The sequence below is a fragment of the Xiphophorus maculatus genome, chromosome 8 (assembly GCF_002775205.1).
Source record: "Xiphophorus maculatus strain JP 163 A chromosome 8, X_maculatus-5.0-male, whole genome shotgun sequence".
Lineage (NCBI taxonomy): Eukaryota > Metazoa > Chordata > Actinopteri > Cyprinodontiformes > Poeciliidae > Xiphophorus > Xiphophorus maculatus.
In genome coordinates, this window is record NC_036450.1 from 14728492 (window position 1) to 14741731 (window position 13240).

The 13240-nt window shown below is 38.9% G+C and overlaps 1 protein-coding gene across 1 annotated transcript; it reads left to right on the forward strand.

Moving 5' to 3' along the window:
- Positions 1–3795: 3795 nt before the first annotated feature.
- On the forward strand, positions 3796–12330 carry ddx54 (DEAD-box helicase 54). The gene is made up of 20 exons (XM_005803739.2): positions 3796–4044; positions 5615–5741; positions 5847–5917; positions 6000–6188; positions 6307–6356; positions 6444–6485; positions 6578–6673; positions 7390–7511; positions 7593–7654; positions 8103–8234; positions 8753–8963; positions 9057–9188; positions 9277–9498; positions 9579–9652; positions 9740–9928; positions 10926–11071; positions 11164–11277; positions 11390–11497; positions 11604–11692; positions 11783–12330. Exons 1-20 carry the CDS (start codon positions 3934–3936, stop codon positions 12043–12045), a joined length of 2550 nt encoding a protein of 849 aa, XP_005803796.1. The 5' UTR covers positions 3796–3933; the 3' UTR covers positions 12046–12330.
- The last annotated feature ends 910 nt before the right edge of the window (positions 12331–13240 follow it).

A 13240-nucleotide genomic window follows, 5' to 3' on the forward strand; every position in this document is an offset into this window, starting at 1 on the left:
TAATACCATTATGAGACCTCTTGAGCATGCAGACACTGCCAGAACATTGGATCTTAGTGTTCTTTAGTCCAATCAGCGACCAAACGGTTTGTGTGTGTCCCTTCTTTCTCCCTGCCCTGGAGCCTGAAGGTAACCCTCAGGGCCCTCCCTCCATCTGCTGCTGTCACTGACTGATCCATCCGCAGTGCAAAGCCGTCCCAGTGAACTCAAAGACAACGCCTTGCCTGCCCTTAGTCTTATTTTGCTCAGCAGTTTATTTTTACAGCTGGATAATACAGACATGTTTGAGCATTTGATGTAATGTAACATCTCCAGATTCATTCACAGTCATTTCCTCAATATGCAATCATTTTTATAGGATTCAACTCCAGCGCCGACACATCCTCACAAACAGCCTTTCAACACAGTTTGAAGGGTTGTTGAGATTAATGTGCCTTTCGGATGTACAGTGGACTGTCATGGAAAATTAACACTGAATTTAAAGGGTTTCTGGAGGGACTGCCTGACTTGTTACTGTTCATCAGTCATGATACTAATTTGATGTATGGACTCTTTTTAAAATGCCATCTCAACGCTGTGCTAGCTTTTTAAACAGTGAAAAATAAATAATAATAAAATGACTTACACCGAGAGGATGGAAAAACATTTAACTGCTACCACGATTTAAAAGATTATTATTTTTTTACAACCATCAGCTCAATCTATTAATTTAAGCACTCCTATCAATCTCCCGGGCTTAGAGAGGCAGCATCTGCCAAGCTGGACCACTTTCTGAACTCTCCAAAAAGAGTTGAGTTGACATCTGTTACTAATCATTTGATTCTGTATCCATTTAGACACTAATACTCAGTAAATTGGTGTATTTGTATATAAACTCAGCACATGTTTTAGATAAAACAGCTTACAAGACAGATTTTTTTATTGTTTAGGTCAATACTCTCTTAAATTCTTACATTGACCTATCTAAAAGTCTACCTATCCTTGATAAAATGCCAAAGTTTTATGATGCAAAACAAATCAAACCCTGATGAACCACATTAAAATTTTCTCCACTGATAATTTGACATAGATTATTATTCAACTTCAACTACGTGACTTGGCAAGTCATGATTTGATAATGTCTATGGTGGTTTAGTGTAGAAAGAGAATTTATTCTAGCATGAACTTTTTAAAACACTTCATCGTCACCATTAGAGAGTAAATTACTTATCACATTATGACTCATTCATCTGAGTGGTAAAGGTGCAATTTGGTGTGTATGTAATTTACAATGAACAGTGCTACCTTAACTTCTCAAGCAATAAAAATACCAGTTCAAAAACATATCCCATAGTTAGATTCAATCTCTTAATCAAGCATGAAAAAGCTCTGCCCAAAAAAGAGCAAAAATCTTAACGCAACACAATCTTCTCATGTTTTCGATTATTGTTGCCTTTCATGCATGTTTGGACCAAATGTCCTTGAAATATAATCAAATTAAAAATACTGAAATCAATAACACCTGTTCTTTATGTTTCATATGTATTCGTACACTCTATTCAATAAATGATTGAGATCTCAAGGGCTTTCTGATTTGTACGTGGGTGTTACTGAGAGAGTAAGAGACTGTTGATATTCTGTTCAACGTTTCATTACATGAATAAAAGAGAAAAAGGATTGTGAAAAAGTGAAAAAAAGGAAAAGGAAAAATAGAAAAGAACAAAAAACAGAACAAGAAGAAAAGAGAGAAATAAAAAAAAATGAAGAAAAAAGAGAAATGAAAATATGCTATTTTACATTATACACTTAGAGTTTTGCCCCAAACACAGAGTTAAGACTTCAAAGAAATGACTGAAGCGGTTCACTTGAAGTTGAACCAGTGATTAAGACAGGCCAGACCTAGTTTAAGAAACTGAAACTTGAGTTCATGCCCGGAACTGTGGAAACTGAACTGGGAGTACATCGGTTCCACCATCTGGCTTTTTTTTCTTCTTAAGACGCCTTACTGAAACAACGAACCTCCCTTTGCAGCCACATCTTAATCTCTTTTTTTAATCCCTTACATTACCTATAAGGACAACACTAACAGCTGGCTGCTCCACTTTCCTTATAGCATACCCTGCAGGCCTTCCAGTTTCTGAACCGGTCTATTTTTTACTCACCCTGCCAGACTGTAAGAGAGTGTATAAATGCATTTAGCTTCAAGCTGTTACCATGGTGTTGTCTTATTTATTGTACATCAGCCTGCTGGCATCAGGCAGCAGAGCACACATTTTGGCTGCTATAAACATCTGTTATCATCCTGACAACAAATCTTTACTCAGAGATTTGAAAAAGTTAGCTTCTAGTGTTTAAAACCAACTTAAAAAAAATAAAGTGCAAACTTTGTTTTAAGTCACTGAAACAACACAGAACATTTGCAAGCACTAATTAATTAAATGCAATTCAGTGCTCACATTTTATTTTTACTTCAATTTTTATACACTTTACCAATGCAGCAGCTAATCATGCATCCTCATTAATTTCCACATGATTACATTTTTTTCAAAAAATAGACAATGGGACTAAAACACGTTTTCAGAATAAAACAACATGTTACTGAAGTGTCCGTTTTATGCTGCAGGCTTGCTCAAGCTGCAAAAATAAGAAAAATAAATGCAACGCTTCAGATTTGATCCCCATGCAGCTTGCAGTCTGATTGGGTATTTTCAGTCACAGCTGTCCGTTTAATATTTGGGACTGAAAGATTTCTTTTTTAACACAGAACAATGTATTTTGCATCAACAGCAGCTCGGTTGGGGGATTATAAAATACTGTTTTATTCAAATGTCTGTACTTTTCTCACAGTCTTTTGTGATATTAAAGTATAAGTATTATTTTATATCAGGAAAGTTCTTAAGCTCAGAGACACTAATCTTGGTTTTAACAAGAAATCCTGCACATTTTTTTCTGTGCAGAAAATCTGTAACTTACTTAAAAGTGATCTGCACTAACTTTCTACAACTTTTTTGGATAATTTAGTAAGAAAAAGGCAGCTTTGAAGTCGGCCAATAATGACCAATAACACTGCCATCAATATTGAATTTCTTTAGTACAGACGTTACCTCAGCATGTTTAAGATAAGTTGCCAATAAATGTAGCCAACTCATCCAGTGTAATTGATGGAAAAGAAGTAAATGACTCCAAGCACTGAGGACTATCCATATCAGGAAGGGAAATCAGATTTTAAGGCCATTACCTTATTAAAAAAATGAAAAATGTGTTGCAGCCATCATCAGAAAAGTTACCCAGAATGCTGAGGTGGAGGCGACATAATACCCTTGATAGTGTCAAATACTTTAGAGTTTTTCTTGCTACAGAAATGAGATTACCAAAATTAGAGGACCTAACCTCTAATTTCACTGCCTCATAATAAGAGAAAATAAGCTGGAAGTACTCACAATGGACAAACCTGTGGACTTCCACCATCTTTTGCTTTTTGACAGGAACATATAGGGCCTTGAACCTGACCATTTAACAAAGGTAAAGAAAAAAATAACAGAGCCATAACTAGTTTTCTAAAGAGTAAGGTTGAGAATGGCAAGGCAGTGTTCATTGAAAGACTTAACCCCTCATCACTAGCGCAATTTATAAAACTGAAAAGAGAAGGGAACTTAAAAATAACAGAATCACCAATAAAGCACCTGCACTTAATACAAACTTGAATAAACGCCTGTGACAAACAGAAGCGGACTCTGACCACCTTCCGCTGATTTGAACGGCGCTTAATCCTCCGTGGCAGTAGGTGGCGACGTCGAGCTTCAAGCGACGGCAAAAGCAGAGGAAAGCTTTTACTTCCCCACGTGTTCAACGTATCTACTAGGAGTGACATGGTGTAGGGAGAAGAAATAAGCTGTTTTTTTGTAATCTGTTCATACATTTAAAACCCGACTGTAGAGACATCAAGGTGGCAAGATGGCTCAGAGAAAGAAGAAGCTGACGAAGAAAAAAAGACATAACAGGGAGCAGGAGGTTGACTCTGATGGAGACTTTCAGCTGGCTGCTGAAATTAAAGACGATGATTCTGTAAGTCACAAGAGTTTTGAACCACTTTTCCTAGAAAAATAATCAACATGTTTTCTACATCTAAATGTATTCGTCGGTTCGCTAGTGGCAGCATGGGCGGCTGTCTGTGCAGATAGAAGTATATCTCAGTGGTAGAGCATTTGACTGTTGATTAAGAGGTCTCCGATTCAAATCCGTTTGCCCCCTTTGTATAGTTTTGGTTAGTTTTACTACAAACAATTGATTATTATCATTAAATTACCACATGTAGGCTTGTTTACCGTTTCAATGTCCAATTACGCCACTGTTGTCCTGAAGCGATGCCCGCGTTGACCAAACAGTGACACATTGTTTTAGCCACTATAACCTCCTTGCAAACAACATTATACTCGATCGCCTGCAGAGAACGGTAAAATACAAAGCAGTTACTTTACTTGACATTACATTGACTCTTTATATTCACCAAAACATGGCAGCAAATGCCCTTTTCCCTCAGGTGACTAAAATAGTAGTGCTTGAATCCGCAGTCTTACAAAAATATTCACACCCCTTAGACTTTTTCCACACTCCAGTCACAAACTTCAAAGTATTTCATTGGGAAATACAAATGTCAATTTGTAATCTGCCTCGGTTAGTCTATTCACATTGAATGTTAATTTTTTTGACTGACTTTCTGACTTCTATGTCTCTACCAGTTTTAGACATTTAGAGACATAAATGCTTGTCTATTCTTCTTTCATATTTGAGGGAAAAGTGTAAGTGATTGTAAATTTATGTTTAAGGCTTCCTGAACATATTGAGATTTAGATCTGGGTCACTTTAGCATATGAGTGTGTTTTGACCTAAACAGTCATTGGAGCATCAGTGTGTGCAGTACTGACAGTTACAAAGAACAGCTTGGACAAAATATTTAAAAGGATACAAACTTTCAATTATCAAGACGTTCATCCGTTGCATTGATGTTGCAGTTAGATGGACTAAAGTTACCCTTAATGTCCATGTTTGTTTCACATCCTTAGTGGATGAGACTGTTTTACTTTGTGTTGATTAATCACATGAAATCCCAATAAAATCCGTGCAAATATGAGGTCATGCTGTGACAAAAATGTCTTAGGTGTCCCTAGTAGGGATGCTTCAATCAGGTGTTTTGCTGCCGATTCCGATACTGATCATCCATGAGGCTGATCTTTGCCGATCATCTGGATTGGCTGTTAATTTTTCGCTTTAGGTATAAATTCTACTATGTGATCTGGCAAAATAAAAAAAATGATCTGGTAATAAATTCACCTAATTTAGACATAAAACATGTAAAATACTTACAGGCACAATACAGCAGCTATTCAGTCAAAATGACAACTAACAACCTGCAATCAGTAAAATAATATTTAACAGTAAGGTTGTATGTACCCTAAATTATACTTGAGTCAAATAATAATTATTATAATAATAATAATTTCACGGAAATAGGCTGATAATGATCGGTGGCCGATCGATCGGCGCACCTCTTGTCCTTACTATAACAACCATGCTGTTCCTTATAATTCAGTGTTATCAACTAGTGATGGACATGTTGTCTTGCTGATGCTAACAGCCAGGGAGGAAACTGCCACGCTTCCCTGTGGCGTCAGATTGCACATCTGATGTTGAGCCCGACACCAGGGAACTCGTCCGAGCCCAAAACAAGAAGAAGAAAAAGTCTGGAGGGTTTCAGTCCATGGGTGAGCTGCTTTTCACTGCTTTATGGCATGTTATTTATTGACTTTTTAAATCTGATTTTTCTTGATCTACAGTCAGTAGTTTCATAACTTTATATGTAATTCCAGGTCTCAGCTTTCCTGTTTATAAGGGTGTCATGAAGAAGGGTTACAAAGTCCCTACTCCAATTCAGAGGAAGGTATGTCAGTCTAATCTTTGGATCATGTTGTGAAATAGTTGTGACATTCTTGGCGTTACATTTCTTCTTTTCCCCTCATCAGACCATTCCTGTGATTCTGGATGGGAAGGATGTGGTTGCCATGGCAAGGACAGGCAGCGGGAAGACGGCTGCTTTTCTGGTGCCCATGTTTGAGAAACTGAAGGCCCCTCAAGCCCAAACAGGAGCCCGAGCTCTCATCCTGACCCCCACCAGAGAATTGGCCCTCCAGACCATGAAGTTCACAAAAGAGGTCTGTTTGGCATGTATTCAGGTTTTCAAGATGGCTGCTGTGTTTTTATTCTTTTGGTTTGAAACATGTTAAATGTTAATTAATGTTGAGTAAAGTTTCTTCTGATTTTGTTATATAGCTGGGTAAATTCACACGCTTGAAGACTGCTTTAATTCTTGGTGGAGACAGGTTTGTAACTCCTCTTTTGTATTATTTTTGTTGTTGTTTTGTTGTCTCTTTAAATGTGTGGTAACAGTAAATATCCCCCGTTTCCAGCATGGAGGATCAGTTCGCCGCGCTTCATGAAAACCCAGACATGTACGTTTTTCAATTTAGCATCATCCTTCAAATGGTTTTACCCATATGCATGTTAAGAAAGTAAAGATCTGAGATCTGCTGTCTTCCTACAGAATTATTGGCACCCCTGGACGTCTCATGCACGTCATCACAGACATGAACCTGAAGCTGCACGGTGTGGAGTATGTGGTGTTTGATGAGGCTGACAGGTAAATCACAGTTCCTTTCAAAGGTATTCACACACGAGTAGCTTTGTTTCACTTTATCATAGAACAAACACAACATTCATTGTTTTTACTTGTAATTTTATGTGATAGTCCAATAAGAATCAGTAATTATGAAGTGGATGGTAAATGAAACATAGCTTTTCAAAAGGCATGTTTATTTATTTATTCATATTTATTTTTATTTTATCAAAATAAAAAAATAAAATATTTTTACTTTGATATTTTTTCTACCAGATTTGCAAATCTAGAGACTGAACCTTTTGTCTTTACTTTGACTAGACCATTCTAGCACATGATCAAACACAGGGGTGTCCATTTATAGCCCGTGGAAGGATTTTGTGCAAATTTAATACACAAGCTTCACTGGTTAATTCACATAAACGTAAAAAAAAAAATTTAATGGTCAAATTTGTACTGATTCTAGTCCTTATATAAAATGATAAAGCAAATTAAAATCTTACGAAAATCAAGACGGACGATGAATGACATTTTAATTTAAAGTGAAGGATTGGTTAATGAAGATCAAGACATTTTCTACAAAATTTCATCTTTGAAAAGGCATTTATTTCTCTCTAGTGCAGAAAATTCACTCCTTAAATCCACTTCTAGTCAACTTGTGGGTCTTGAAGCTACGCGTGAAATCTTTTGCAGTGAAAAGATTTGACTTTTTTTTGTCTTCCCCCGCTCCCTCCTCTCAGGCTGTTTGAAATGGGTTTTGCCGATCAGCTTCAGGAGATCATCCGCAGGCTTCCAGACACCAGACAGACCCTCCTGTTCTCCGCCACTCTGCCCAAACTCTTGGTGGAGTTTGCCAGAGCCGGTGAGATCAGCTGTTTCGCTCTTTCGTGACTTGCCATCAAATGTTTAATTTGGTTTGGACTGAATCAACTTCTGTCTCCAGGGCTGACAGAACCTGTGCTGATTCGCCTGGATGTTGATGCAAAACTCAGTGACCAGATTAAGGTAAGTTAGAGACTGAATATATGACCCGTTTTCTGCAGTAGCTCTTCTTTCCATATGTTGGGGTAGTCATCAGTGAATTTTTGTTTGGATGTGTGGCAGAAATTTTGTTGATTTAAATCAACAGCGGATCAATCAGCAGAAGAAGCTATTGTTTACAATCAGATAAATAATATTTATATGCTTTTGTCTCATTATAAAACATTAATGTTTTAAAAGCTTGCGTTAGTTTGTCCCTTTGACGTTATGCATCCACAATCCTAACGTGGATTCATGAACCTTCTCTCATTTTGTCATCTGACATTGAAATAACTAAATTTTTGTTTAGTTTCACCCAAATTTCTAAAGACGTCAATGAAAATGGTTTTAATCACCCTGCCAAGTTTCATTAATTTCAGTGAAATTAATGTCCAGCTCTCCTCAAATGTTTTCTGATCATGTCGTCCATCAGCTGTCGTTCTTCCACTTGCGTGTGGATGACAAGCCGGCGCTGCTGCTGCACCTCCTGAGGAATGTGGCAAAGCCTCAGGAGCAGACGGTGGTCTTTGCTGCCACCAAGCATCATGTGGAGTACCTGAATGAGGTGAGATTCACCACCAGACCAACTCTGTGTTTGCTCTTTCATAAATTTATTCTATAGTGTTTTTTTTTTGTTTGTTTTCCAGCAAGATACAAGAGCTTGTTTTAAGTTAATAATTCCATAATATTGATGAAAAAGTCCTAGTTATAAGTGAAATAATCTGCCAGTGGAATGTGGTATTTTTCCCATATAATAAGTTAAAATGTCTTTTTTTCACTGGCAGATTATTTTACTCATAACTTGTCTTATTTCAAGTGTATTATGATATTTGCATTAGGAACTAAATCAAAAATGCTTTGTTAGATTTCACTTTTTAAAAATCTTTATTTTATTTCCCCCCCATCGCTCCATCCGTTCCTCAATTTTCCTCATACATCCTTCTATCTGTCCATCCCTTTTTCTGTTTCCATCCATAGAAGGAAAAATTCCAAATTAAAAATGTGTAAGAACCCTGTTGAACGAGGAAAAAAAAAATCTTTTTGAATACTGTAAAGTAAAAAGTGCTTCCATGTGTCCTGCAGCTGTTGTCTTCAGAAGGCATCGAGTGCGCCTACATCTACAGCGCCCTCGACCAGACTGCCAGGAAGATCAACATCGGGAAGTTTGTGCACCGGAAAGCCATGGTGCTTATTGTCACTGATGTAGCAGCTCGTGGTATAGACATCCCCCTGCTGGACAATGTCATCAATTACAACTTTCCGTCCAAAGCAAAACTCTTCTTGCACAGAGTCGGTTGGTGCTTCATTCTTTGACCTCATATATTTGTTTTCCTCACTTATTATTGGAGCTCAGGAGACTGAAGTACCGTTTGTCTTATCCAATCAGGCCGTGTGGGACGTGCGGGACGCAGTGGTACAGCGTACAGCATGGTGTGTCCAGATGAAATGCCGTATGTCTATGATCTCCACCTGTTCCTTGGAAGGCCTGTTCAGTTTGCGACAGCTGACCACACACAGGGTAAACGTTGTAGACGGCCTTTTGGCTCTTGTCGTGATTAAAAACTGTTTGAGGTTTAATTTTTCTGTTTTTATTCATTTTTTTCCAGATTCAGACGGTGTGTTTGGAAGAGTCCCTCAGAGCATCTTGGATGACGAAGGCTCCCATCTGATCACGGCTCATGAAAACTCCCTGGACCTGCAGAACCTGCATCGCGTCTCAGAGAATGCCTACAAGCAGTACCTGAAGTCCAGACCGAACCCGTCGGCAGAGTCAATCAGGCGGGTGAAAAGCACCGATGTGTCCAGCATGGCCGTACATCCGTTACTCGGTCAGTTTGAGGAAGGAGCTTTTTAAAAATGGGCTCACAGCACATCATGGCCGACGTTTAATTTTAAATGCCTTTTCTAGGTTCTGGTTTGGAGAAAAATGAGCTGGAGCGCCTTCAGTTGGTCGACGCAATTAAGAGCTATAAGTCCAAATCAGTGAGTTCACGGATGGTTCCCCTTAAAGCTGGAATTTGCTGTGAACCAAAGTCTTTAAATACTGTTTTATTTGTCCTTTTCATTTAGACTATTTTTGAAATCAACTCTAACAGTAAGACGCCTGCAAGTGAGGTGATGCGGAAGAAACGGTCAAAGGACAAGCAGGTGGTGGACAAGTTCAACAAGCAGAGAGAGAACGTGGCGGCGGGAAGCAGGCTGCGGCAGTCGGCTCCCCCCAGGGCCACTGCTGGTGATAACGAGGAGGAAGATCTGCAGGTAATCAATACAGATCAACTGACCCTTAGTAACAAAGTAAACTTCATATGTTAAAAGTCAATTTAGCAACTAAATTAAGTATTTGTGAGCAAATTCTGAACTAGAGTATCAGAACTTAAAAGATATCTGTGTGTGTATGAGAATAGTAAATGTGCCCGATTCTCTTTATTCATTGGTTTAAGCAGATACGTGTCTATAACTAAACAGAGACAGCCAGATCTGCCTCAGTTTAACCTGCTTTCGAGACACTCTCTGGGTTGAAGAGCCTGAAGACTTACAATCTAAATCAGGGCTACTTACATAAAAATCTTAAAGGGTAAAAAATAAGGTTTTCAATGAGTCAAAATAAGTGGCTCGTGGACCCTGGGCCTCCTATTGAAGGCCACTTATCTAAATTATCACAAAGAAATTGTAAATATTAAATATTAATTTCACAACTAGGAAATCCAAGAATACTTATAAAAAGCTCTGGAAGATCTGATGAGATAGGATTAGTGCACTGTCTTGAAAAGTCCAGAAAAGTTTGCGAATTGCTGGTATCATTTTCCAGGTCTGAATAAATATGCAAAACAACAGAGTATTGATAAATGCTCGAGTTTCCAGGCTTTATTCCACTTCATACATTTCCCCAAAAATGACTCTTTTCACATCAAGTCACTCCAAAATGATGTAATTAGTTTAAGACTTGCCACATCATGAATTCATTTTGACATTTTACCCATTAAAATTTTAGTTTTTGATTCCTGAATAAAAACCACTCAAAGCTAAAAGCACACAGGAATCAATATTTGGATTCAAGACAACTGGAACTTCAGTTCAGACAAGTTTAAGTAGATTAGGGAAATTGATAGGTCAGTAAAAAAATAGATAATCATGGGATGTTTTTCACTTTGGGTTAGACATACTAAAAAAAAATTACAGCTGGGTTTTTATCTCAACTATCATAGCCAGCATTTTGTGGTAGATTTGTACATGCAACTCTCAATGTCTCCACCAGGGGGTGTTCTCAGAGGTGCTCGGAGTTAAGAGAAGGAACGTGCAGGAAGATGCAGAACGCCTAAAGAGCAAGAAAAGCAGGGAAACGGGCAAAGAGGAGGAGTATTACATCCCTTACCGACCTAAAGACTTCAACTCTGAGAGAGGGTGAGGAGAGGACACAGGTTTTCTTTTTATTTATCTACAATTACCGCAAAATGTTTTGTATTTAAACTAGTGTTGTGATGTTCTGTTACCAGATTAAGCCTCGGTGGAGAAGGCAGTCATTTTGAACAGCAGGCCTCCTCAGCTGTCCTCGACCTCATGGGAGACGAGGGCGACCAGTTAAACCAGCACAAAAAAATTATGAGATGGTGATTTAAACTCATCGACACTCTAAAATGAAACCTTAATGCCTCCTTTTCTAAATGTCTCTCATTTCAATATTTGACACTGTATTTAATGTTTCTTTTTTTAAACCCACAGGGACCGAAAGAGGAAGCGTTTTGTGAAAGAGTCAGGAAAGGAGGAGCAAAACAAGAAGATCAGAACCGAGAGCGGACAGATTGTGCACAACAAGAAACGGAAAAACTTGTATCCTTTTACCACAGTTTCCATTTGTGAGCGTGTTGTCTCTGTTCTGACCTTCCATCTTTTCAGCTGTATTATTGTGATGCTGTGTCACTTGACAACCTGTCAGCTACGAGGAATGGAAGAAGAAATATAAAGTCGAGGATGCAGGATCTGGTTCAGATGGAGAAACGGGTGGAAGGAAGAGATCTGCAGGAGGTACGACACATCCCCCTTTCCTATTTGAAGTGATGCCAATGTTATCTGACAGTAGAAAGAAAAAGTTGCACTCTTTATTTTGTTTTGCAGGTCGTGGCCGGGGCCGGCGAGGAGCCAGCTCCCACAGCCCCGCGGCTCCCCAGGTGACGGCAGGCGGGCGCAGGATCCGATCTGAGCTGAGATCCAGCTCACAGATCCTGAAGCACCGCAAGCTGAAGCAGAAGCAGCAGTTCCTGCAGGGCGGCGGCATGAAGAAAATCCGCAGCAAGAACAAACAGTGGGTGGGAGAGATGAAGAAGTCGGGCTTCGGACGTGGAGGCCAGAAGAAGGGCAAGATGAGGAAGAGGCTGTGAGAGAGAGACGACTGCAGAGGGCTGACTGCACCACGAGGGGCTTAATGAGGAGTTCCATGAATCTCCATGTTTTTATAGTTGTCATGGTGAATTTTGTGACCCTGAGCTACAGGACAATCTGGCGTGATGAAAACCTTGTGGACTGCGAAGGTTTATGCATCACCATACACACAGCTTCCTGACTCCAGAGAGGGATGATCCAATCAGATGGACTATATTCCTCTAAAACTTGGCTGAAACTGTATGTTTTGATTTTAATAGCTAAATACATTGAAAGAGACATAATCCTGTGTCTTGTCTTCATTAGAAATGTGTAAGAAGAGACGTCTTGGCTTTCCTCTTGGATGTGTTGCATCTCTAAAAGTCCGTCTGGAATAAGCTAATGGAGATTTGTAAACATGGTTCCTATGCAGACTTGAGTAAGGAATTAGATTTCATAATCTTTCTAGCCTGGTCAAATATGAGGGGAAAAAAATGTTTGTATATATATATATATATGTATATATATATATATATGGATAAATACATTAAAAAAAAAACTTATTTCTGAAAGAATGACAAATACAATGGCACTAGTTACGGTATATCTATCTGTCTATATATATATATATATATATATGTTGTGGTTGTGTATCTAAAACTGGAATGCACTTTCCTGTGATTAGGGTTTTTTTCTTCTTGCTTATAAATGTTCATGAGACAGTACCTTTATAGCAAATAAACTGCATTTCATATATAGATAAATAAAAACGTAGCATCCTCATTTTGACTCTGGAGGGGAAAAACTTAGTGCAAACTAATCCTCACTTGTTTACAACCAACAGAAGCAAACAGACCTCAAAATATCTGGGATCAGCTCCAGCAGGGGTGAAGGACAGTATGTTGTCCAGATATCAGTTAATCCTTGTGCAGTGATAGCAAGACTCTGTAAGGCTTTACTTAATATCCCGTCTTCTGTGAAACCGCCGCCCCCTCCTCTGTTATGTACCTGATTATCCCTCTCCCTGTCCTGGGCACTCTCCAGTGGTTCGGGTGCCCTGCAGGCATCAGGAACGACAGCTTTATCTTCGCTTAGGGTTCCCAGGACTGACACAGCATCCACTTGAGATATGACAAAGAGCCTGAGAATGAGAACACAGCTGCTTGCAAAATGGCTGACCAGAGCGCCTGTGGCAGGTTGGAAAAAGAGCTGTTG

Coding starts and splice junctions, on each gene's coding strand:
- ddx54 (XM_005803739.2), top strand. CDS start 3,934: ATGGCTCAGAGAAAGAAGAAGCTGACGAAGAAAAAAAGACATAACAGG. Junction 6,674..7,389: donor GTGTTTGATGAGGCTGACAG/GTAAATCACAGT, acceptor CCCTCCTCTCAG/GCTGTTTGAAATGGGTTTTG. Junction 9,189..9,276: donor GACAGCTGACCACACACAGG/GTAAACGTTGTA, acceptor ATTTTTTTCCAG/ATTCAGACGGTGTGTTTGGA.